This window comes from Papaver somniferum, chromosome 8 (assembly GCF_003573695.1).
Source record: "Papaver somniferum cultivar HN1 chromosome 8, ASM357369v1, whole genome shotgun sequence".
Lineage (NCBI taxonomy): Eukaryota > Viridiplantae > Streptophyta > Magnoliopsida > Ranunculales > Papaveraceae > Papaver > Papaver somniferum.
The window spans coordinates 147,214,739-147,241,307 of record NC_039365.1 but is presented as its reverse complement, the minus strand read 5'-3'; the positions used below and the strand labels follow the sequence as shown (position 1 = coordinate 147,241,307).

The following is a 26,569-nucleotide window of genomic DNA, read 5'->3' as shown; positions in this document are numbered from 1 at the left end:
TTCTCACTACTTTTTTTTCTCTTCTCGTCGGTGACGAACAAATAAGTTAAAAATAACGGTCCTAATGTTAGAGGTATTGAGATATAAGGTTTTCGTGAGAAAAATAGTCATTAAAAAAAATTATTCTCTATGCCAGTTACGAAAAGAGAAAGATTAGTGTGATATGACTCAACGTAAGAATTATAAATTCTCTAGCCATGTACGAACATAGGAATTAAAGTTCACCACTATCTCCTAGCGGTTATTCAATCAAGGAAGTAAATAGATTCCTACAGAGCATCTTACAGAATCCTGTAACAGTATATTCACAAAGTGTAATCGTGGAGGGATAAATACCTCCATTCTCAAAATAGATCCACTTTTGCAAGAGTTAAGAGCTTAACCTATGAGAAAATATGAGATATATATTACAATCACCGGAATTTGATAGCAAAGAACAAATCTCACGAAATAAGCAATACATATATATCATCTTTGAGAGTTCGAGCAATGCTAAACATATTTAAAAAAAAAAAGTCTTTGAGCTTCTGCTAAAATATGTTGGGTCGGTTGGTACAACAGTTCATGAACTGTCAGGCTTGTTCACGAGTCAGGGTGCAACGGTTCGTGAACCGGATTCGCCAACCATACAAGACTAACGAACTCAGTTGACTACGGTTCGCGAACCGGGTTTTCCAACTGCTAGCCTAAAATACCAACTTTAATAAATTGGTTCACAACGGTTCGTGAATTGTTCGCATATGTACTCACAATTTGCGAACTGGTTTGCCTACCCTCCTGTATTTTTGAATCTCGGATATCTATGATTTGCGAACTGGTTCACCAACCTACCTTCAGCAAAAATATCAGTGGTTCTGTATTTCTTTCTTATGATGTTTGAAAAATTCCCAAGTGATAAGATCAATGCATGGTCGATTTTCAATTGATACACCAATTTATTCAAATAATAAATTGCTTAGAACTAATATTGTTAAGGATCGTTGAACATCTTTCCTAAAATCATATTTTGAGATTTTTGACATGACAATCTTGACTTGAAACTTCCTCTTTGTAAATCTATTAGAAGTCATACGATATCATCTCAAAAAGATAGAACGGTAAGATAGTGAGTAAAATAGAATGGTTCAGTCTTCACATACCCGATACATAAGTTCTCCAAATGTCTTCGTCGATCTCCAGTCTTCAAGGGTAATGTCTGATACTCAATTACCAAATTCTAACCTAGTCCGAGACTTTACTTAGTAGACTAGAAATCAAAATATAATTTTAATAATCTAACCTTGACAACAAGCTTGAGATAGCAAAAAGCATTGCTCTAACACATTTCAACAAGATCAAAAAATTGATATAGCCCTCAAAAAATAACAAACCTCTTCTTCAACATTTCAATTGGACGTTCAACATCCTTCCGCGATGTCATGTTTGATGTTAAAATGCTACAGATGACAAAACCCATCACTCTCAACTGTCTGGTATAACTAAGGTTGACCATTGTGAATAGATTTCATCCGCCAGATAATACCCCGTGTAGTTAGGCCGTTGATTGTGAATTTACTCGAGGGAAAATTCCACAGTAGATCCTCAAAAAGAAGTAATTCGTGCAAAGCATTTATGTCATTTTGTGATCTTATATCCAAAATAATCGTGGGTTTTGGGTAATAAATCTTATATTGGTCGTCCTAAGCGGCATAGCATCCGTGCCACATTCGCATGCAATTTTAAGGCTGCAGTAAATTTTTGTTCAAAGGTATGTCCTCAAATATTTCATACATCATATTGATCGTTAAATTAAGGTTGTACTGCCAAAGCTCGACAATTATCTTAAGAACAAATCAAGACATATGCAGAATCAACACTAGAAATCTTGACCAGAAGACACATAGTGGGAAAATTCTGGTCACGAAACGTCTATCTTTTGGGGAATGCTATTGTCAACATAGTGTCTCTCAGTTCTCTATCCCTTGACTCATCATCCAATTCTTGTAATATCTGAATATACTTTAGTTGCTCTTGATTATACCGAGGAGTTCCCAATTCCATCTCTATTCGTTAATCAGAAAATAAATGGAAAGAATTGTTTTAGAAATAGGTAAAAGCTTGTGATAAATTGAGATAAATAAAATGGAAAATATATGCGTTGGCTAACGCCTATATTGTCAGAGAATGTACTAAACAGCCAAAACTCTTTCGCAATGTAGCACAATGTATTTCGCACAACAAAATCTCCGTCGCCCGGTTAACTCCACCCTGCAGCAGGGAGGAACCCCATTTTCCAACCCACGTTGGCTTATCAAAATGGGATTTTTGGATGGGGCTTGCCCTAAGTCCACGATTTATCTCAAAATTTCACAATCGATTAAGCCCGAACACCCACCCAATGTTACAGCTTTAATAAACGCGGGAAAATTTGGCGCTTTCCCGCCATTTTGTCATTCTGGCGCTGAAATATCTTTTAGGGTTTGAAATTTGTATCTGATAAAGGTCTTGGCTGCTTGGGTTCCAACTTCTTCCCTTTTAGCAGAGTCTTGTGGTTCAATCTTCTCTTCTCTGGGGATCCATTTATCCTGCTCCACCATTTCTGGTTCAGATTTCGTCGCTTTGAATGCACCTGAAGTAAGGTAAGAGAAACAAAAACCCTCAGTATCATCATCAAAGAACTTGTGATCTTAATACCATGAAAGAAATAGAACCATGATATCAAAAAAACCACCATTGGCATCTGATAGCAGAGATAGACTTAGTGGTTTACCAGATGCCCTTCTTTATAAAATCTTATCATTCATTAATATGACATCTGCAATTCAGAACAGCATTTTGTCGAAAAGATGGAGGTATCTTTGGAAATCTCCTCCTACTCTGAAGTTCAACTCGTATGATATGTATCAGAAATCTTTTAGAAACTTATACATGAGAGAGGAGGGAGCCATCGTGTATTTTATTGACCATGTATTAGCTCGTCGTGAGAGATCTGATATACGGAGACTTGACATTGTTATTTATGATGTTAAATTTGATTTTGGAGATCATCTTTATTCATGGATACATGCTGCTGTAGACTGTAATGTTCAAGAACTATCTATTGAGATTTGGGATAATCAACAGGTTAAGATTCCTCCTTCTCTATTTACATGCACATCTTTAACCAAATTTGAATTAGCAGTGAATGGTAGGCATAACTATGGGGAAATATTTCTACCTGATGCTATATATTTACCTAGGCTCAAATGTCTGAAGTTTGAGGGACTTGGATTTGAAGATGAAGATTCAACTGACAAGTTCTTCTCGAAGTGCCCTAATCTTGAATCATTGACAATGGTAGATACTTACATTGAGTTTGATATCTGTTGTCCCAATCTCGAAGTGTTTATAATGGAATTTAATGATTTGAGGTGTCCAATGGCTACACTACAAGATGGTCAACGTAATCCTGGGGGAAAAGATTGGTATAACATCGGCAATACTATCAAGTTAAGTGCTCCAAAACTGACATTCTTAACTTGCAAAGGTTTGATATCCGAAGACAACATCATAGAGAACCTTTCTTCTCTTAAAACTGCTGACATTGACATCAAATTACTAGAAGATATGCGCTGGTACCATAAAGGTGTAGAAGAAGAAGATTCAGGGCTTTCTTCTGCAGAGGATGTAGAATCTGGTAAGCTTATGGGGAAATTCTTAAGTGCGCTCAGTGATGTGAAGTTTCTAACTCTATCTCACATAGTCCTGAAGGTATAGTTTTTTCCTTTTTCATATTGTTTTCTTTCTCATTCAAACAGTTAGTATGCTACAACATTGTCAAGATGGTATATTGTCTTATTTTTCTATAAAGTGTGTCAAGATTCTATCAAACGCTCCTGGCCTATTACAAAGTCAGCCCCAGCTATTTTACAAGCTGCAAGATATGACTCTGGAAACATGCCTTTCGCAAGACTGCCTTCCTGGAATTGCCTACTTGCTGAAATTATCTCCTAATATCAAGTCTCTCACCTTAATGTTGGATATGGTAATTACAACCCAAACCTTTTTTCAATTTTCATTTGTTTTGATTTATTCTATTATGTTTTTGTATACTAGCTTTTATTTCCACCTTCAGCTCTTAAAAGGAAATTAATGCATCTTCTTCTAACGCTTAATTGTTTATTTGGTAGAAACATGCCGACGTAACCACAACGCAACCATCTTGTGATGAGGTAACTTATACTGCTGTCTTTAGTTTATATGTTTTGCCTATAAAGTTGCCCTGGTGCTAACTATCATTTTTTTTGTTCGGGCTATTGTGTTGATAAAGTCTAATTCAGGAAGCTTGGAACACTATTGGAAGCTCGAACACACTCTGAATTACCTCTTAACAGTTGACATTGTAAAATTCCGAGGCAGTGCTAATGAATTCAACTTTCTGCGGTTCTTGTTTACGAAGGCGCCAGTCCTGGAAGAAGTGCACCTATAGACTACAATACTTGGAAAATAAGAAAACAAATGGACTTCTAAAAAATATAAACTCCTAATAAAATAGATATTTAATAATAAAACACCAAAATAAATACTATCTCTAATAATAAACAATCTACATTAGAAACTCTATAATGTGGGGACTACCAAAAGTTATTAATTAAGCGAGATATTAATTAACCGATAAATTAATAAGTATTAATTTATATATTAATTAATATCTTATTAACTTATAGATAAGTTTATATCAAATAATTAGTTTCTTTATAGACACAATATCAAACCATATTTTTTTATCTTTTATATAACCACAATATCAATATTAAATTATATTCTTATAAACACAATATCAAATCATATTTTGTATTTCCTATATAAGTACAATATCAAATAATTAGACGATGATGAAAGTTCTACACTAGAGCCTCCATCACGAAACGAGGCTATTAAAGCAGCAATCACATTGAATAATTTCTTGCAGAGCTATGAGAAAACAACACCAAAAATTCTTACGATGATAAGAAAAATTATAGATTAGATTCAATGTGATATTGATTTTAGCAAAAAACAGAAGAGAATTGAATCATTTTTCAAAAACTCTTCGTAGATCATTAATGTATTGAATATATATATATATAATGCATTATTAATTTATATTTCACATGGGGTCTACATAGGTAATAAAAAATGTATTATCTTATAATTTTAGCGAATTATTAATTTGGCACGTTTTCCCCGATTCGGGGCCGACTAAAAGTATTATCTAAGAGGGTTTATTAAATAATCGAGTATTAATTAAAGGAGTTTCTACTGTACAGTTATCCAACGCCTTGTGCCTCCATTGGATTTGTGTACTCGTTACGTTCAACACTTACTAACCAGGGTGGCTTCCATAATCTGGAGAGACTTGTCCCATATAAAGGATCATATATACCAAATATGCTTGACCGACATATTGAGTCAGCAACGCCGCTATAGCACGTCTTATCATTCCACCCTCCTTAAATGGGACTTTGTCCTCAAAGTCCAGCTTATACACACAAATAGGCTCCGCACATGATCTTATCATTCCACCCTCCTTAAATAGGACTTTGTCCTCAAAGTCCAGCTTATACACACAAATAGGCTACGCACATGATCTTATCATTCCACCCTCTTTAAATAGGACCTTGCCCCCAAGGCTGCTTCTGGTGCACCCATAACTTGCTTTTCATTTTCGAAAGCTTCAATAGGATTATTGACCGTATCTGAAATTTTAATCGGCTCACTCGGTGTTGAAGTTTCAATAATGGAATAATCAGATATAGATGCCCGTGGTTTAACAACTTTAGCTCTATGACGCTCCTTAAACTCTTGAAATGTGGATCTCCAATAAGCATGATTGTCATCTAAATCTCGTTGCAAGTTAGCTGACACAAGAGATGGATCATCACTTCCGAAATGCTTTAATAAAGCAAAACAAAAATTCTTTCAGGAGCCTGAAATATAATCTTACATCCGCTTATACCATTTCGAATAGACTACCGATAAAGTGATCAGTAGCTACTTTCACAAAGTGATCAGTAGCTACTTTCACAAAGTGATCCGATGCAATTTTATGGAATTCAAAAATTAATTGTGCTTGAAATAACCAACCCTCTGGGTCTCTTCCATCAAATTGTTGACATAACAACCTTTTTATGTTGCTGCACTGGTACATACTGGATTAAACGGAAACTGTTGGGCTTTAATTAAATTTTGATATGCGTATGCTGGCTTAATAATTAAAGATGATGACCTGCCTAGGTTGAATGGATGAATGAATGAATATGGTTTAGAAAATTAAGATGAAGTGCGTACTGGCTGGTGCGTATGCAAATTATCTATTTGTGGTGGATTAATGGGTACTAAAGATGGATATGGACGGTTATAACTACTGGGACTCGATATGGTTGACTTTTGGAAATTGATATGAACGGCGGTGATGAGGACCTATGAGCCTAGGGTTTACTAAGTGATGGTGATGATACTGATATGCACGTGATGGTACGGGTGATGCAATTGACATGGGAGAACGGTTTTAGATGATTGGAAGATCGTGAAGATACTGTATGAAACAAACAGAGAACAAAACAAGAATATGCAACTAACCTAATTAACAGATGATGATGGCGAGTGGTGATAAGTGCTGAAGCAAAACTTAAAAAGACTTAATGCAAGACTAACAGATACTTGATGTTCAAAATTACCAGAGATAAAAGATACCCAGTAGCAGAGCTTGTTGACGATGGAATAAACAATCTACACTTATCCAAGGCCTTGTGCCTTCATTGGATTTGTGTACTCGTTACGTTCAACACTTGCTAACCAGGGTGGCTTCCATAATCTGGAGAGACTTGTCCCATATAAAGGATCATATATAATCAGCAACGTCGCTATAGCCAAGGTCTTATCAGAAGAGTACGGTACTTTGTTCATCAAATCTGTAAGAACACCATTTTAAATCTATCCGAACAGAAAGTACATTAAAAGCAAATTTTGCAATACGTCGAGTACTTCAATATATTGGCGCGCTGGAGTGACAAATTTGAAGCTTAAACCTCAGCTTCCAATGTAAATCATGGGAGAAGAACCGTACTAACCAAAGTTAAATAACCCCCTGTTTATTCTAGGATTCCTAGATTCATATACCATCCAGAACTCTCATTGACCTGCCCGAGAATAAGTGGTAATCTCGAATAGTGAAGCAAACGAGAGTGGCCCAAAATGTGTACAGTACAAGGTGAAAAGCGACAAAGGTTCCACTATAACCTTCAACCTCCATAGCAAACCTCCGCTGAATTGGCGACAATTATATGTATAGTCATAATTGGGTTTACCTGGCGAGTGAAGCTTGAATGAAGCCTGGGTTTGGTATGGTATTTGGCAATTTATAGACCTTGAACTATGTTCTCGATGCCAAAAAATGCCCGGACACACCATTAACGATGGTATATGCAGCATATAACTCATGGAGGAACACTTCCATTTTCTGCAAGGAATGATTCAATTACTAAGCAAAACATGCTTGAAATATTTCAGGATAAGGATCAAAACTATATGAACTCATTAATAATTCAGATACAAGATAAAATCTAAAAACACTGTTTGTAGTCTAATAAACAAAAAACAGTAGATTCTTGCCGGTCCTAGGCCTTCTGCTTCTTGGGCACTCTGTAACCACCAACAACACAAGCATGGTCTCGCTCAAAGGGCTCAAGAGTAACCTGCTCAGATGGTTTGAACTGGTCCTGCTGCAGTTTCTTCACTTCTTGGGCAAAGACTGCCTCAGCCGGAACTGTAGAATCAATACAGTTTGCCTACAAGAACAATGAAATGAATCAAACTTTTGAAGGAAAAAAAGAATATTAAAAACATTATATTCAGGAACAATAAAATGAAAATACAAAATAACAAACCTTGATTGATATCACAAAGTGACCTCCATTCTTGAGGAAATACGAAGCATTCAGAGCTAAGATTCTAGCCTGCAAGTAGAACGACAATTAATATCATATACAGCATAGTTCAGCAGCTTGACAGCAAAAACATGTAAGAAAACTGCTATAAGTTGTTACCAAGTGTTACATTTGATAGATGTTTGGCAACACTAGAAGAGAACCTTTCAGTACACTCCAAAAAGAAACAAATATAGACCTGTAGTGTCAAGTAAAACTCATGCAACAACCAAACATCCAGTCACCCGTACAGACATCCACACATTTTTTACAATGAGATGGAGAAGGTTTGGAACTTGATTTTTTATGGTAAGCTATGTACTTCGCACTACCTGAACATCTAGTAAACCTCAGTAAGATAAGTACTTCGTACTACCTAAAGACAAAAGAAACTACACAACTAAAGAATGCAACAAAACACCGTACTCATGATGACCACCAACACATTGAGGTCATTGGGAAAATTAGATGCAACAAAAGACACTCAACGAAACGAAATTGTTACTTCTTTAACAAAACAAATATCAATCTATGTTAAATCAAAAGCAAGACCTGAGCAGGTTACTCGTTAAAATAACTAGCATGAGTAACTTTTTTTTCTTTAATAAAATACCATACAAATCAACTCGGTTGTCAAATTGAAAGTACTAAAGCACTGAGATTGATTAAAAAACAGCAAAAAGGTAAGCGAAATCAAAAAGACAGGTCGCATCAGAAGCTCGATTTTACATCACCCGTAGTGTAAGAAGGGGAATCCGAGTATTATCATCATATGCTAGATGTCATGAATGTAACAAAAATCAACATAATCACGGATAGCAAAGAGAAGAGAAATGATATGACTAAGCTACTTAAAACTCCTATTCACAGTTAGGTAAATTAAAAAACAATAACCTAACCTAGGAATAAGGATCATTGGCATAATTTACACCTCACTCATATAGGCAACTTCAAACAGTTGATTCGGTAAATTACACAACACTCCAGATTAAACAAGTTTCAAGTTAGCATGTATCATCATTTACTGAACCTTCTGTTAATTAAATCATTTAAAGAGGTTCACCCAATAACAATGACTCACTTAAATTTCCCTGACATCAACGAGAGACATGTTCACAATGGCAACAAATCCCTGCTTTTTGTTCATCGGGTTAAATGAAATAGAATTTAAATGCAGTATTTCTGCACAACTAACAACTTCGTGTGCAAAAGAAAGCAAGCTAAACAAGTTATGGGGTTAATTGTACACACAAAACTTATGGAGGACATCAGATCTGACAATATTAACATAATCATGCAAATTGAGATACTAGAGTAGCACAGATACCTGGTCAGGTTGGGCAACATCAGAGAAAATGACGTCAACCATGCCTACCAACATCCTGTATTTAGCAGGATGCCTAGCATCTTCAATGATGGGAATAACATTTGTTCTCTTCTTTGCCATGTTAACTAGATCTCTTCCACTTCTGTGTGAAAACTCAACAGCATACACCACTCCAGTCTATCAAGAGGGAGGATTCAAAAGTCAGAACAGATAATTTCGGAATTTACAAATAATACTGAGCTAGACAAAAATGTCACTTACCGGTCCAACAAGGTCAGAGACATGAGAGACAGTAGTTCCTGAAGCTGCCCCAAGATATAGAACCCTAGCTCCTGGAACCTGTAAAATCAATTTCAATTTTAGTAAAGGATACAGCAACGGAAAACACATTGACAACAAAACTGGAATAAAAATCATCACAGAGCTGAAGAAAACATGCACTCACAATCCAAATGTTATCAACACCACCAAGAATAGCAGCAGCAAGCTTAGATCTGAAAGGATTCCAGACTCTGTATTCAATCTTTGTTCCGTCTTCATTCTGAATTGTATACAATCAAAACTTATATCAATAAATATTCATTTTTGAAACTTTTTACCCAAATATCAGTACTACTCATGGTTTGCAGGAATATCCTCTCTAAAAAAATGAGTTCACAGAGAGATAGTCACCTGAACTGAAACTCTCTTTTCACCATATACAGCTTCCCCAGGAACCATATTCCTAGTAACAAGAGCATCTTCTTTACCCTTGGCAATAAAAACACCTTCATGTCTATGTGGTTCTACAATAACTTTGCTTCCACCTTTCATTCCACCAGCACCACGTCCACCACCACGACCTCCTCCTCTACCACGACCACCACCTCTTCCTCTATCTCCACCACGACCTCCTCTACCACCACGACCTCCATCACCGAAACTTCTTCCTCCTCCTCTACCTCCTCCATCACTTCTTCCTCTAAATCCACCACCACCACGTCCTGCAGAATCAATCAAAAATTTCATTAGATTTTGTAACAACAAGGGTTATACATTAAAACGACTGCAGCCCAGAAACAACAAAAGACCTAACAAGTAGCTGAAACAGTTACGAACATTGAAACTGCGTAACCATTACTGTTCTCAAATGTATTTGTGCCGTAAGACCAGTTGAAAAATAAGCACATCATCAATTAAGAACTTAAAATCAGTTGATTACATATGATTAAACCAAAAATTCCTAAACATACATGAGACTGAAAAAACCCAAATATTTGATAGAAACAATCAAACAAAGTACCTAAACATACGATGAGATTGAAACATTCAAAAACAATAAGATAACAACAAAGAGCAGTAAGAAGAGAAAGAGCCGCCACCTCTGGTCATTGGCGGCCTCATGGTTGCTAGTCTCCCCTGTTAGTGACTGATCTTCCCTAGGTCTACGAAAAAAGTTAGGGTTTAGTCTGAAAGTGGGAGATACAGTTTTGAGAGGGTTTTAGGTTTGTATTTTATAGGGAGGTCGAAAATTTGAGTTTGCCCATTTTAGGGTTTAGGTCTTATTAAGGGCTTCGTCGGGTCGGCCGCTTGCCGGCTTGCCCTCTTTTGTACTACTTGGGCCTGGTCTCTTAATAGTGCTGCATCATGCACTTGACTGGAGAGCAAAATGAATCCAAGTCCATTGATCTATCTATCTAATTCTTTTAAAATCCTAACTCATATCTCGCTCCACCAGGGGTGTAAATTGGGCCGGGCCGGACATCCCGGCCTATTTATTAAATGGGACGGTATAGGGCGGGCCGGAACATCTCTTATCCATGAAATTAAAAGGGCCGGGCGGGCAGGGTTATTTATCTACAGTTAGTATCCATGGCCTACCCAAGCCTGTTTTGTAATTTGGGCTCGGGCGGGTAGGGCCTGGAGGGCCTTGAATATTACAAACAAATATATATTATACATATATATTGTTAAAAATAAAAAGAAAGTAGTAATAATACACAAGTTTTACTTAAAATTAATAATCAAATACGAGAATTGAGATGGGAATAAGATAAACCAAACTTCCTATAATTTTTCCTGAATTGAATCATCAGAAAAGGAAATTGCCTTAAATTTTGCTCAATATTTTCTCTATATGGTTAACAAAATTAGACTCCTATGGAATAAAAGTTAAGAAATACATATGAAAACTATGAGGGTTGACTGTATTAAGTATATGTACCAAGTATATTCTAGGATAAAACAAATGAGAACAGTCACTTAGGCTAGGTAAATGGATAACACTGGCAGGCAAACATGGCGGATAACATTGACGGGATAATAGGGAGGGTATTGGGCCGGGCAAGAAAATTTGAATTGTGGCCTGTGCCTGCCCTCTTATTTAAATGGGCTAGGTCGGGCCAGCCCGTAAAGGGCCACGGTCACCCATGGGCTATCATGGGACAGGGCGGACGGTACTGGGCCTCGGGCTGCCGGGCAAAATTTACACCCCTACGCTCCACGTTGAGTAGTGAGCGTTATAATCCTAATTCGGAGAAGAGGGCCACAGTCGCTTAGAAAAGAGTTCTCACGTTAAACCTGGAGAGGATACTTGGCGAGACTTGATTGGTCTGGGGTTAAACCTAATGGATACGATTAGGTCTTTAATAGGAGATTATTGATTGTAGTTTAATACTTGGTTCAGTACTAACGTATAATTAGTGTTCTAACTACGCTTGATAATGATTGAGTCCTTATATGATTTTATTTATGAAAATTTGGTATGGTTGTCTACTGCTTTTGGTAACAATCCCTTAAATATTGAAGTGTTACTTAAAACTCATTTTCTTGGGTTATCTTTGGCCTTCTACAGGAAAAAAACTCAATTTCTAAGTAAAAAAAGGCTTATGCTCATACCAAAATACTTCTTAATATAGTGAAGATTCTCCCTTTTAACTAATATAAGTTCACTGGATCTTCTTTTGTCCGCAAGAGTTCTCAAGTACAAGATAATGAATAACACTACATAATTTAAGTTAATGTGACCATGTACACCATTGGGAATGTATAACTACGTTTAGATTAATGCCAGGGATGCCGCGTTTTGTTTACAATATTGATTTTATTCTGAAATGTTCTCCCTTTTATCTTTCAGGAACCCTAATCTTCCCCTGCAGTTGGTTTATCTTATCTAATTGACTAACTCTTCCAATTTGATAAGTTTCTCCTTCCACGGTGTTCTACTTTGTTAGTTTGTATCTCAAGAAATAAGATTTTTTTGGTTACTGGGGTTGGTCATGATCGAGTGAAATCAAGCTTGGGTTTTAATAAGAGATAAGCAAAAATTGAAAAGGGTTGTATTAATGAGACTTCACACTAGAGATAAGTGAATTACAGACAAGTAAGACTATTTTAGCACTTTATGTTTCCTTGACTATGGCACGGTTTTGGTTACGTACTTACATATATCTTTATATTTTCGTCTTCCTTCGAATATATCCTTTCGTGGCATAAGCAAAACATATATATAGGTGGGCAACCACGCAAGCAAGGAGGTCAATACAACCCAGGTATCCATCTTGAACCATTATAGTGATGGCGGTGTTGGTGGAAGTAATAGTTATTAAACCGATGCAGGTTTCCACACAGTCACACTGGTAGTCCAAATTTGTCTGTTGATGAGCTGAGCGAGTTTTTCTTTGTTATTGCAGGGATAGGCGTTATGTCAGGTAAATGTGTGTTTCACAATCATTTCTGGAGTACTATGTTGCATTATGCGTCTGCTAAATAATCATAATCATGTTAATTGTTCACCACCTATCCACGTGGTTATGATACTTGGTTATGTTGTTGCAAGTTGCATGCGATATCCACAACTTGAAAGTAAGAATCTGTTGTTTTCATATTTGTTTCAATCTATGGCAGGAGAATTTTTTTGATGGTTTTCACTATGCGGAAGTACTTACAAATGCACGCAATCGACTTCTCGGGGTCAGTGAAACAGATGATGGGGCCCGTCCATCATTTCTATAGCAACATGTTAGCCTATTGTGCTGAGAGCATTCTACCTCTCTTGGTCTTTCGGGTCGATTATAATGGTACATCCTATTTGGGATTCATTACAAGAACTAACAAAGGATGGGTCCTTGGGCGAGGCGAAGCCGAGCCACACCAAATCAAAAGAAAAAGGAATTTATTACAGGAACTAACAAAGGGTGGGTCCTTGGGCGAGGGTCGCCGAGCCACACCAAATTAAAAGAAAAAGAATGATTGTGGATTGTTTTCGGGTCCGCCCGGTACGTAACACGAGCACAAAATCTAGTCTTTTTTCTTATGATATGATAATAATAAAAAATAGTGTTTTTTTCTTTTCTTTTTTTATGATGATAATAAGAAAGGGGTGGGATCGGCTGACATACCTTATATGACAGAGTTCATCACAGCCTCTCACAGCCAATGGATGTAGTAAGTTTGAACGGCTGAGATCGAGTGATAAATTATTTGAGTTCATTGACTGATCCGCGACCTGGTAATATGTTCCAGAAATAGTTTGAGTTTTTTTATATTTTTTCTTTCTGCCATCCAAATATTTTGCTTCTTCTTCTTTATAGGTTCTCTTCTGCGGCCAAATAAATTCATGTTGAAAACATTTCAAAGTGTCAAGGTCGGTCCATTTTATCTCCTAATTAAGATCAATTATCTTCATTCAAGATCCATATAAGATCGGAACCAACATTAATAACAACTCCAGTCATATGATTCATCTGTAGATATCAAGGATACCAACAAACCCATAAGTAATTTTAACAAGTGCAGATATACCATAACGATATCGTCTTGAAACAATCTTTTAATCGGTTCCCCGACAACAACTTTCAACACAAATCTGTTGATCTCAAAAGGAAATAAGTAAGGGATCAGAAATTGTATTGAATCCAAAATAAATTTTAGGTTAAAAATCATTGATAATCAATGAAAGAAAATAGCAATTTCAAAACTCTAAAATACCAATTGGCGCATCAAAACTCTGGAAGAAACCAAAGGAGAAAGATGAAAGGAGAGAGAACGAAAAAGTGTAGAAGACAAAGAAAGTTAGAAATTCAAAATAAAAAAGCTACTGATTCATTAAATCGGGTCGTGATCAGTCAATAAACCAGTGTTTTATCATTCGATCTCAGCCGTTCAAACGTACTACATCCATTGGCCGGAAGAGGTTGTGATGAACTCTATCATTTAAGGTCTGTCAGCCGATCCCGTCCAAATAAGAAATAATGCATCTTTTTTCTTCTTTTTTATGATAATAATAAGAAATAATTTAATAGGAAATAAAACTCTTTTTTCATGTCACCTTTAATTAGTTTAGGGACTTTATCTGAAACTTGATTATCATTTATACCAACATAAGAAAAAAATGCAATGATCAAAATATAGACTGATATGCTTGATTTCTTTAATAATGTTCATCTGATTCAATATGAACCTTTTTAATCTGCAAAGCTTTAGCCCATAACAATGCTTCATGCACTGCGTTGCATTCTGCTTCTTCCGTGTTAGGTAACCTTCTGAATATGTTCCCCTAATTCCGTCGTTTTACCCTGCATGATCTTGAAAGACCAAAGCAGTTCCATCAAGATTAGTGTCATAATAAAATGAGGCATTAACATAGAACTTTTCAAAATTAACCTCAGGTAGTTTCCAATGTGAGACAGGCAAAATGGTAGAATTAATCGTGTCACCTGATGATTCATAAGGATTATCAGTGATCATGCAGCGATACAAATAATAATGGATTTTATTCACTGAATTGTATGGGTTAATTAATATTCCCTGATAAACAAATTTGCATATGTTTTTCCGGATTATCCAATAACCAACTATTAGCATGTATCTCCAGCTATCATCCCATGAAACACGATTATTAAAGAACCAATTACATCACCATTGAGATACTGTGACTAAGTTATTCTTGAATGCGTCAATATCCATATTTATACATCTCCAAACATTCCTAGCATGACTGCATTCTAGTGAGATATGCTTGATATTTTATTCAATGTAGGATTAAAAATTGCAATTTTGATTCTTGTTGGTATAATCTCTCGGATACATTTCCACACAAAGATCTTTATATGATGGGAAACATTATACTTTCATCAAGAATTCCATACATGCGAAGGTATAATATTTCCATATACTTGCGCATCACTGTTGTTGTTAGCAACAGATTGTAAGTGCTCTTAACTGAAAAAATTTCATATCTTGGAGGCATTTAATTGTCTTCCTTAGAAGTATCCAAAAACATTTGTGGAAATCTTGTTGTAGTTGTGGCATCAAATAAGTAATCTACCACAGTCACATTCCAATTGTTGAATTACGGTATGATCACATAACTGATAAAAACATAATCTTCATGGTTTCCTACAATTGGTATGGGCGGTTGATGTATACCGATACTCCATATATCGTGCCAGATTTTTTCTTTCTGCCATTATTAGCTTCCATGAAACAAATTTCTAAAAGTACTCTAAGACCTTTTTCAATTCCCTGCCAAACTGATGATGTACTAGAACCAGATGGTTTAAGATGCAGAATGTCAGAGTTTTTGGAGTACTTTGGTTTTAGTATTTTTACCCACAAGTGACTGGATTCAGTGCGCACTCTTCATGCTAGCTTAGCTAGTAATGCTAGGTTGATTAGTTTAAGGTCTCTGAAAGCAAGACCACCTATCTCCTCGGATTTAAAAAGTTTATACCAAGCAAGAGGATTAAAACCCTTATTTATAACCTCAATTTTTTGAATAGTAGTTAGTTGATTGATGAGATGCTTAGGTTGTTGAAAGATACTCATTTGATATAAAATAATATAGTTAAGAAAATGTTTTACCTTTGTTTCCCTACCAGCTTGAGTCGTGGATTCAGAATATCAGCTTGATAATATGTGCTCAAAATTCTCTATGATTTTCTTAAAGGATCTTTCTTGGAGTGACCTAAGATGAGTGGAGAGCCCATATATTTATCTTTAGCTTTCATAGTTTTGACATCAAAGATGTGTGTGAGTTTTAAAACAACCATCGGTTAATAAGCCTGCTGAAATAAAACAAAGATTTATCAAAGTTGATAATTTTACTCGGATGTGAAATGAAATCTTAGGGAAGCTTTAAAATATTGTTAACATAAGAAAGGGTTGCTTGAGTAAAGATCAAGCAATCAACTACAAAAAGTAAATGATTAGTGGCTGGAGAACTACGACCTGCCACTTTAATACATATAATGGTTTTGTTTTCACGTGCTTCTGATAAATTGTTTGACAAAAATGAAAAAGCGGGGGTCTAACAACCTCACCCAATATTTCGATTAGCAATCTGCATGGACAAACTCCAATATACTTTTATGAGAATCAACTAGATTGTTAGACTCAATCAATAGAAAAGTATATCAAAGAGTTTTATATCTTTATCTCTTGATTTAATTCTTACTCAAGCAAATTTTCGAGTCTTGATTAAATACAAGAGATATAAACTTGGATGGTTCCAAAGACCAGTATCCGGATCAATCAATTTCCAGTCAACAACCAAAGATTGGATTTCACAATCGATCGATACAACGCACAACCTGTGATATTTCAATTATATAACAAAATATAATGCGGAATAGAAATAACACAGACACCAGAAAATTTGTTAACGAGGAAACCGCAAATGCAAAAAAAAACTCGGGACCTAGTCCAGATTGAACACCACATTGTATTAAGCCGCTACATATACTATCCTACTACAAACTAACTTCGGTCTGGACTGTAGTTGAACCCTAATCAATCTCACACTGATTCAAGGTACAGTTGTGCTCCTTACGTCTCTGATCCCAGCAGGATACTACGTAATTGATTCCTTTAGCTTATCTCACCCACAACTAAGAGTTGCTACGACCTAAAGTCGAAGACTTGATAGACAAATTTGTATCACACAGAAAAGTCTATATAATTGAATAAATCTGTCTCCCACAGAAAAGCCCAAGAGTTTTTTTTTCGTCTTTTGATAAATCAAGGTGAACAGGAACTAATTGATAAACCGGTCTTATATTCCCGAAGAACAAACTAGTATTATCAATCACCTCACAATAATCTAAATCCTATGGTAGCGAAACTAGATATTGTGGAATCACAAACGATGAGACGAAGATGTTTGTGATTTCTTTTTATCTTGCCCCATCAAAAATAAAATCTCAAGCCAATTATTCAGTTTAACTCGTACGATAGAAAATGGTAAAGATCAGATCGCTCAACTACAAGAAAAGTAGTTTCGTCTGGCTTCACAATCCCAATGAAGTTTTCCAGTCCTTAACCTACAGGGTCTCGATAAGAAACCTAAGGTTAAAGGAGAATCGACTCTAGCAAACCAACTAGTATCACACAGGAGGTGTGGGGATTAGTTTTTCCAGATGCTAGATGTCTCCTTTATATAGTTTTCGAATCAAGGTTTGCAATCTAAGTTACCTTGGTAACAAAGCATTCAATATTCATCGTTAGATGAAAAACCTGATTCAACCAAGATAATATCTTTCAACCGTTAGATCGAAACGTAGCTTGTCACACACACAAATGAAATGCATTCATTTAGGTTTGAGTAACCGTACCTAAACGTGTGCACTTAATTGGTTCACAAATAGTTAACCAATGGTTAGCCATATGAGCACTTTCATATTAACCGTATTCATCTTTCTCATAACTAGTTCAAATGACTCATAAGAACTAGTTGAAGAGTTGTTCAATTGCTTAGGTCTTTATTCATAGGCACAATTGAAACAAAATCGGTTTGATCTACTTGAATCAATTCATGAACAATATAGCCACGGTTTGCAAAGATTGCATTCCTTATAATTTATTGTTTTAAGTTCATGAACTACCGATTTGAGATCTCACCAGCTTGAGTACGCGTACGGGTATGCGTACCTTAGCTACCGGATTTGAGTTTATAAACTCAGTAGAAATTTTCGGTTTGAAAACTTCCTTGGGTACGCGTACCTAAGGTGAATGGTTTACTAGATTGCAAACTTACAAACTCCAGCATCAATTTTCGGTATGAAAACTTCCGTGGGTACGTGCATACTCAACCCGTCTCCTTCACCAATACCACATGCACACATATGCACACACTTGGCTTCCGGTACATGGATTTATACACTGATGTGCGAACACACTATATATGCTTATATCCATAGATGGTAATCGCAACTCTATATTTCAATCATTGAAACATTCTTCTATAATGTTATAACAATCGTTATTCACGACTGTCGTCCTTAAAGCTATTTTCAAGATTGAAATGTCATCATGACTTTCGTCACGGGTAAAGATGAAAATGGTTAAATCAAAAGCTTACCAACAGATATTTCGAGAAAAAGATAGGCGAGTAAACTCGGCTCGAAATAACAAATGTGTATGTATGAAAACTAACATACTTAAACGACTTTCTCTCAAGAGTAGGACATAGAATAGACTTTTGAGTGATAGATAAGTTCAAGTCTCCACATACCTTTTAGTCGGATGAAGTTCCACCGGTTCCTCGAGTAGTTCTTCGTCTTCGCAAGATGATCGTCATGGAGTTTGGAGCTTCAACTACACTTAACTATCCTAGACCGAGACTTAGTCATAAGTAAACTAAAAATCAAGACATATAGTTTTGATCACTAATATTGACAAATATGCTTAAGATAGCAACACATGCGAGTTCGACCGAGCAATACTCTAACAAAAAACTCCATGGTTAGATGGAATAAGTACGTTGATAATGGATCACCTTATCTATCCCTCTAGTGGGACGAAACTCTGAGAAAGAGAGACATTAAGTACCATTAATAGAGACGTAGTATTTATGCATTGATAGATCAAATCACACTAGTCTTCGCAAAATCCAAAGTACCTTGATTAAAAAATTCTATTCAAGCCTATCAAAGGCTCTGGACAATCTAACTTAAGTGCAATCCATCATTTCCCCCCTCTCTTTTTCTTCATAGAATGAACAATCGCTTGTGCAATGATGGTATCGTCACTGATCATTCTGCCTTGATGCTTAATATAGAGAAATAATTTTCTCTATCAATGACTTTACTTTGTAATTAACTAGTATCTCCGAGTTGATCTTATAAGACGTGTTTCATAGTTCTATGGGTTTGTAGTCTGCATCCTTGAATGCCTTTTTCTTCTTATGAATCAAATAAATATAAGTTTTATTGATTTGCTTCAAAATATGCTTGGACCGGAAAAATATTTGAACTATTTTACACACATCTCCAACAATGTCCGGTTGGATTTTGTATAAACCTGCCTGAAACCCTCTGGTCCTCTATATATTTAAACGAATTCTGAAGCCATCTATCATAATAGAATATCCTACCTTTTAAAAAAGAATTTACCTCTGCATCTCGCCAGCTAGACCATCTCTGGTCACTGGTGAAAGTAATGATTAGTGTCAGACAGTTACGTACCTTAAACATAAGTCTAAATTTAGAAATATTGCCATAAATTTTCCTAAAATGATGATTAGACGAATTCATTGTATACCAAAATACCTCATCAGCCCACAAAGCATTTAGGTAGGTATGAGATTTAATAAAATAATCTGCTCCCTTATATCAGTGTTTATATTATCAGAATTAGCGATTTGTTTTTCACACGCAGTTACTCCACATGAAAGCATTGTTACAGTGATATCCATCCAAGTTTCAAATGATCACCAACATCATTATAATCTCCAACTAAATCAACCTAATCATCAAAAGCAGTGAGAAATACACCCAATTCAGAAAACCTACTACTTAATGTTAAAGAATCAGTACTTTACATTGAAGCATCCTTACTTACCACTTGATCCAATCTAGAATAATCTCATCAGAAATAAAAGAAAAAGAAGAAAAGGGAAAAACATTTAACCTGTTTGGCGGTATTGGGATTTCTTTAACGAAACATCTTCATCCCGCTCTGTGTCATCTTGATCCTTGTCGATAAAACAACTTATCATTAGAAGTTATTGGGAACCATAGATGTAAGATCACTGAATTTTTACCAGTATGAGCAGATTGATGCCCGAGGTCACACATTATATGAAGAAAGTGTATGAGCATATACTTTAGCCCAAACATCAATCTTTTCAGTTCCATTCAACCCTAAATTTTTTACCCTCGCGGGAATAAGAGTATACAAGTTCCGACATTTTATTGAACTTTCAAGAATTGGAGTATACATAATTTTTCTATAAATAAGTAAAAATAATTGAGTTAAACGTTGATTAGAACATGAAGATAAGGATAAATTAGACTGGTTTTCATAAATTTCATAAACCTTTACCTTTTGAATCACGGCGAAGATGGATTTGTTGCATCGTAAATAATGTGATCAGTGTTGTGCATTCGGCACATTATATATGCAAATGCAACTGTTACTGAATAGTAATGTCCATAGCCCATATGCAAATGTTACTGAATAAAGGCGTGTACGAAAGCCTATATTATCGTACATTTTGAGACAGTTATTTGAGGCAAAGTCTATTAACGAAAAGACGTATTTGTTCTGTTAAAACTTAAATCTGGAAAATTATTTCCTGGTCAAACATAAGATTAACGAAAATAACATAAATTGTTTGCAAAAAAATAACATCATATTTGGATTTTACTTGAAACCGCGAGAAGACGCATCTCTTCCTTCTGGATCTGGTAACAAATTTCTAACTTTCTACACTAAAGATGGGTCGACTTTTCCATATATATAATTTATTTCAAGTTCAACATTTGTGTCCTTTTATCCTATCTGCTTATATGGTCGTGAGCCTCGAAGAAACATATTTTTCCTGATTTCCTTTGGGGGACTACGTGACATCTTTATTTTTACACCATTTCTGAGGATGAATGTGGTCTTTATACGTCAGCCTCTACATCCTCCTTTATATTAAGAAGAATGGATTTGTTTCATATTTATTGAATGTGGCAAGATATACATATTCCTTGGTGATGGGATTACATATGTAGATAGGATCACTCACAAGATTGGACTTTCCCTTTACCGAGAAACAAACCAAATTGTTACATGATCTGACCATCTCAATCATGGGTTCTTCTATCTCAATAGACCGATGAGTATCGATTTCCAAAAGTGTCTTGTAAAAGTAGTGTCCATACATATAAATGTCACCGTATTGCTCTCCTCCATAAGAGAATTGTGAAGCAGATCCCATCCGAACCTGGAAAAGCAGACCTACCTTGATATAACTTGCAATATCTCTCTAGAGTTTGGAAACTAGTTTTCAGTTAATTATGGTTTCTTCAGTTAAGCGAGATATTATATCAGTAGGTAACTTATTCATCTTATGAATTCTATATGCACAAAGTTAAGTTAAGCAATTTTAACAAAAAGATTGTTCTCACCTGTTGGTTAGACCTTCTGTCTATGCTAACAAGTCTCGGTAGCCAATAATAGATGTATTATATAACCTTTTCACTTTTAAACTCCAAACCATATTTTGCATTGCTTAGGGCTACATTCGGGACTTCCCAGAAAAAGAAAAAAGGAAGGAAATATGCCGGCCATAACGAAGATCGCCTTTTACTGCTACTATATAGGAGACCAAGTTTCTCATCTATTATTGACCGGTGTCAAAGATGAATATAGGCAAGCCTATAAGTTATCTGTCACTAATTAAGATCATCCACTCTAGTGTATGGTAAAAGCTATAATTATAAGCTGTAAATAGATTTTATGATTTTGAAATTGGAAAAATGACACGTTTGACTAGTTACTTGGATTCTATTGTGTTCAATCCGGAGGAAGATGAAGTGCTTCTTTGGTTTGGCAACAAGTCTGGCCATTTCATTTCCAGAGATGCTTAAAATGCAACTACTCTCTCAAACAATATTGTTTCCTTTCCTAGTTTGAAGATCCGGATCAAAAAATGGCCTCACAAAATAGGTTTTTCCTATCCCAAGCTTCCTTAGACAGTATTTAAACTTTGGATAACCTCCATAAAAGAAATAGTTGTGACGAAACAAAGATATGAATAATGTAAGACAATGATATCGATGTAGACTAATGATTAAACAAAAATATCGATGAGTATTTATGATGATAAGTTGTTTTCATGAAGATCAGAGATACCTAGGAGGAGTTACATCACATCATATATATATAGCAATGTCATTACATAGAGATAAGATCAGAAAACATGATAATATATAACAATTCCATAACGGAATTAACCTAGGATATTCTAGATAGTAATATGACAAGATAAACGGTAAATAAAAGAGAAAGCAAGGGAATGATATGTGCACAACACAAGGTAAAAGAAGTCATAACTAGTAATATCCAACACTACCCCTCAAAATGAAGCAGGGATGGTGCCGAAGTGCATTAGTTTGTCTCCAAGATGTTTAGTAGAGGAAGTGGTAAATCCTTGGTAAACATATTAGCAATCTGTAATGCTGGGGAGATAAACTCAACATCAACGGTGCCATCTTGAATCAGATCTCGAACATAGTGATAAGTCAGCTCAATATATGCTTGGTTCGAGCGTGAAAGACATGGATCAAAGTTAAAGCACGAGCACCTAGATTGTCAAAAAATAGGTGGTGAGGCGGTGTCGAAGATATATGTAACTCATCAAGGACTGTAGCAAGCCACATGACTCATATGCCAAGCAAGATAGAGTTTTATAGTCAACTTCTATAGACGACTTGAGACAGTATAATGTTTCTTGGACTGCCAGGATACAAAAGTAGAACCCAAAATACACAAAAACCTGAAGTTAATCTCCTTGAATCTGGACAGCTCGCCCAATCTAAGTCAGAGTAACCTGAAAGCTGAGTTTTATCACCTGGGATTATAGTAATACCCGGGCCCATAAAATAGTTTGAGGTATTTCAGAATTTTTTTCACAAGAAGCACATGTTCGAAATTTAGAGCATGCATAAACTAAGAAGTATAGTTGACAACAAATGTGATATCTAGCCTGATGAGTATGTCAAGTATTTTAGGGTCCCAACAATACTTATGTATTTAGAGGGATTATGTAATTGTTAGAGCACTGCTCGTTCGAACCCGCAAGCGTTGCTATCTCAAGCTTATTTGTCAAGTTTAGTTTCCAAAACTATAAGTCTTGATTTCTAGTCTACTTATAGCTATGTCACGGATTAGGATGGAATGTGTAGTTGATCTTTAGACTTCACGGCGTTCATCTATTGAAGACGAAGAACTACTAACGGGAGCTTGTGGAACTTCATCAACAAAAGGTATGTGGAGACTTGAACTCATCTATCACTCAGAAGTCTATTTAAATTTTATCTCCAATTGAGACAAAAGTCCAGCCATATAGACTTTATATTATACACATTTGATATTTCGAGCTGAGTTTAACTCATTTACATATTTCTCGAAATATGTGTTGGTAAGATTTCGCTTTAACCAAGGTCATCTTTATTCTTGACGAAAGTCAAAAAATGACCATGTGAAAATCGCCTGGTAACATCTTACATGATTTGTGTGAGATAATCATTTGATGTAGACTCGAAATATTTCGTATATTGATGTATTGATCACTTGAAAATTGCTTTGAAGCTAATAGTTTGTGTGAGACAGTTATCCCCGTCTTCAAATAATGTTTCAATGATTAACATGGTGTTTAGAACGATTAACCATTGATTGGATATTTCACAATATTTGTACTTGTATGCTAACTATTGCAAATTATGCAAAGTCGGGGAACCATAGTATTCATACCCGTATGTATACTGGTTTGATAGTTGAAGTCCGGGAACTTAGTATGCAATGCCCGTATGAGTACCGGCTGAAAAGTTCAAGTCCGGGGATTCAAATGAGTTTGGTCACGTACGACAGTATGCGCACCCGTTCATATACTGGCGAACCCAGACCAAGTTCGAAACTCTAAGTATGCTTACCCGTTTGCATACTTGAGTGGGTTAAGTTCTAAAATCGGTTTGTTCATGAACAAAAACATTTATATATTAAGGAATGCAATCTTTTGTAAACCGTGGCTATAATGTTCATGAATTGGTTCGAGTGAATCAAAACCTATTTTTCTTCAATTGTGTCTTGTATACTTCTATGAGAATATAAACAATTGAGCAACTCCATAACTAGTTTCATTTGAGTCATTTGAACTAGTTGTGATTAAGATGAACAAGGTTGATATGAAAGTGTTCATATGGCTAACTTCGGTTAACTATTGTTGAGCCAACCATGTGCACACGTTTGGGTATGGTTACTCATACTTAAATGAAGTCATATTTTATTTGTGTATAACAAGCTAAGTTCGATGTAATAGTTGAAAAATATTAGTTTGACTCTAATCAGGTCTTTATCTAACGGTGAATATTGAATGCTTTGTTACCAAGGTATGATTGATTACAAACCCTGATTTGAAGACTATATAAGGGAGAACTCTAGCAACTGGGAAACCTAATCCCCATACATCCTGTGTGATACTAGTTGCGACTAGAGTCGATTCTCCTTTAACCTAAGTTTTTCCTAAAACCATTATAGGTTAACGACTTAAAGACTTCATTGGGATTCTAAATCCAGGCCCAACTATTTTCTCTGTAGTTGCATGTTATGGTGTTACTTTGTTCTATCGTGTTGAGTACTATCTTCTCTAAGATTTGCTCGAGATTTAATCTCCGATAGGTAAGATAAAAAGTAGTCACAAACATATTTGTCTCATCGTTTGTGATTCCACAATATCTTGTTTCGCTTTCATACGATTAATATTATTGTGAGGTGATTGATATTACTAGGCTGTTCTTCGGGAATATAGGACCGGTGTATCAATTGGTTCATGTTCACCCTGATTTATCAAAAGACGGAACAAAAACTCGTAGTTACTTATGTGGGAGACAAATTTATTTATTCAATAAACTTTTCTATGTGAGACAAATTTGTTTATCAAGTCTTCGACTTTGGTTCGTAGCAACTCTTAGTTGTGTGTGAGATCAGCTAAGGGAATCAAGTGCGCAGAATCCGGCGTGGTTCAAGAGGCGTAAGAAACGCGACTGTACCTTAATCAGTGTGAGATTGGTAAGGACCAACTACATTCCAGTCTGAAGTTAACTTGTAGTAGGATGAAGTCTGTAGCGTCTTAATACAATATGGTGTTAAAATCTGTACTAGGTCCCGAGGGTTTTTCTGCATTTGCGGTTTCCTCGTTAACAAATTTTCTGGTGTCTGTGTTATTTCTTTTCCGCATTATGTTTTTATATAATTGAGATATCACATGTTGTGCGTAGTTCAATCAATTGGTAATTCCAACCTTTGGTTGTTGATTGAAATTGATTGGCACTTGGATATTGGTCTTTAGTACCATCTAAGTTATTTCTCATATTAATCCGGCTCACAGATTTCAATCTGTTCGATTGCAGATTGATTTGAGAAATGGAGATATAACTCTTGGATGTATTTTTTCTTGATTAAGTCAAGTCCGCGAATTGCCGAAGTTCTCAAACCCGAGAATTTCTGCTGGAGTTGACAAACTACTTGCGTGAAGCTAAGCCCGCGAACTCAGTCCGCGAACCGACGAAGTTCTCATACCCGAGAATTTTTGTTGGAGTTTGTAAACTCTGCCCGGTAACTTAAGTCCGCGAACCTAGTCTGCGAACTTGAGAAGGTTAAATATCTGAAGATGATTTCTGAACTTAAACTTACAAAAGACTAAGGAATGCAGTTTGCAAACCGTGGCTATAAAAGTTCATGAACCGATTCAAGTGAATCAAATCATCTTTGCTTCAATTATGTCTTGTGTGGTACATGATATTTCCTTGCAATTGAACAACTCTCTAACTAGTTCAGTTGAAGTCATTTGAACTAGTTATGGTGAAGAAGAACGTGCTTGATATGAAATGCTCATATGGCTAACCTTTTGGTTAACTATTGTTGAACCAACAAGTGCATACGTTTGGGTACGGTTAACAAACCTAGAAGCGTGCATTGTCAAGTGTGTATAACAAGGTAAGTTTTCGATCTAACGGTTGAGAAGTATTAATTTGAATATAAATCAGGTTTTCATCTAACGATGGATATTGATTGCTTTGTTACCAAGGTAAATTAATTGCAAACCCCGATTTGAAAGACTATATAAGGGGAACTCTAGTATCTGTGAAAAACTAATCCCCACACCTCACTGTGATACTAGTTTGCATACTAGAGTCGGTTCTCCTTTAACCTTTGGTTTTTTTCTTCTAAAACCAGGTTAACGACTTAAATACTTCATCTGGATTGTGAAGCCAGACCGATACTACTTTTATCGTAGATATGATCTTGCATCTTCTATCGTACGAGTACAATCAGATTGATTGGCTTGAGA

At 35.9% G+C, this 26,569-nt stretch overlaps 2 protein-coding genes and 2 non-coding genes across 5 annotated transcripts; 1 reads left to right on the top strand and 3 right to left on the bottom strand.

Moving 5' to 3' along the window:
- The first annotated feature begins 2,691 nt into the window (after positions 1–2,691).
- Positions 2,692–3,735, top strand: LOC113306164 (F-box/FBD/LRR-repeat protein At1g16930-like). Its single transcript, XM_026555135.1, has one exon. It carries the CDS (start codon positions 2,692–2,694, stop codon positions 3,733–3,735), a length of 1,044 nt encoding a protein of 347 aa, XP_026410920.1.
- Positions 3,736–6,878: 3,143 nt separating this feature from the next.
- LOC113303409 (probable mediator of RNA polymerase II transcription subunit 36b) lies at positions 6,879–10,769 on the bottom strand. 2 transcript variants are annotated; one of them, XM_026552441.1, is made up of 8 exons: positions 10,614–10,769; positions 9,925–10,235; positions 9,698–9,793; positions 9,514–9,591; positions 9,253–9,429; positions 7,887–7,955; positions 7,612–7,787; positions 6,879–7,459 (listed from the first exon to the last, which is right to left on the bottom strand). In XM_026552441.1, the coding sequence occupies exons 1-7, from the start codon at positions 10,633–10,635 to the stop codon at positions 7,617–7,619; spliced, it is 924 nt and encodes a 307-aa protein (XP_026408226.1). In that variant the 5' UTR covers positions 10,636–10,769; the 3' UTR covers positions 6,879–7,459; positions 7,612–7,616. The 2 variants fall into 2 exon arrangements, with proteins under 2 accessions (XP_026408226.1, XP_026408225.1); XM_026552440.1 differs by lacking the exon at positions 6,879–7,459 and having other exon boundaries at positions 7,461–7,787.
- Positions 8,633–8,703, bottom strand: LOC113307306. Its single transcript, XR_003339096.1, has one exon. It is a non-coding gene; the product is annotated as a small nucleolar RNA snoR60 (small nucleolar RNA).
- On the bottom strand, positions 8,933–9,067 carry LOC113307348. Its single transcript, XR_003339130.1, has one exon. It is a non-coding gene; the product is annotated as a small nucleolar RNA snoR74 (small nucleolar RNA).
- Positions 10,770–26,569: the final 15,800 nt, after the last annotated feature.

Bases quoted from the DNA above. Each gene is read 5' to 3' on its own strand.
- LOC113306164 (XM_026555135.1), top strand. From the start codon at position 2,692: ATGATATCAAAAAAACCACCATTGGCATCTGATAGCAGAGATAGACTT.
- LOC113303409 (XM_026552441.1), bottom strand. From the start codon at position 10,635: ATGAGGCCGCCAATGACCAGAG. The intron at 9,794-9,924 runs GTGACTATCTCT...TATACAATTCAG, and splicing joins AAAAGAGAGTTTCAGTTCAG to AATGAAGACGGAACAAAGAT. The intron at 9,592-9,697 runs GTGAGTGCATGT...TTGATTTTACAG, and splicing joins GTGTTGATAACATTTGGATT to GTTCCAGGAGCTAGGGTTCT.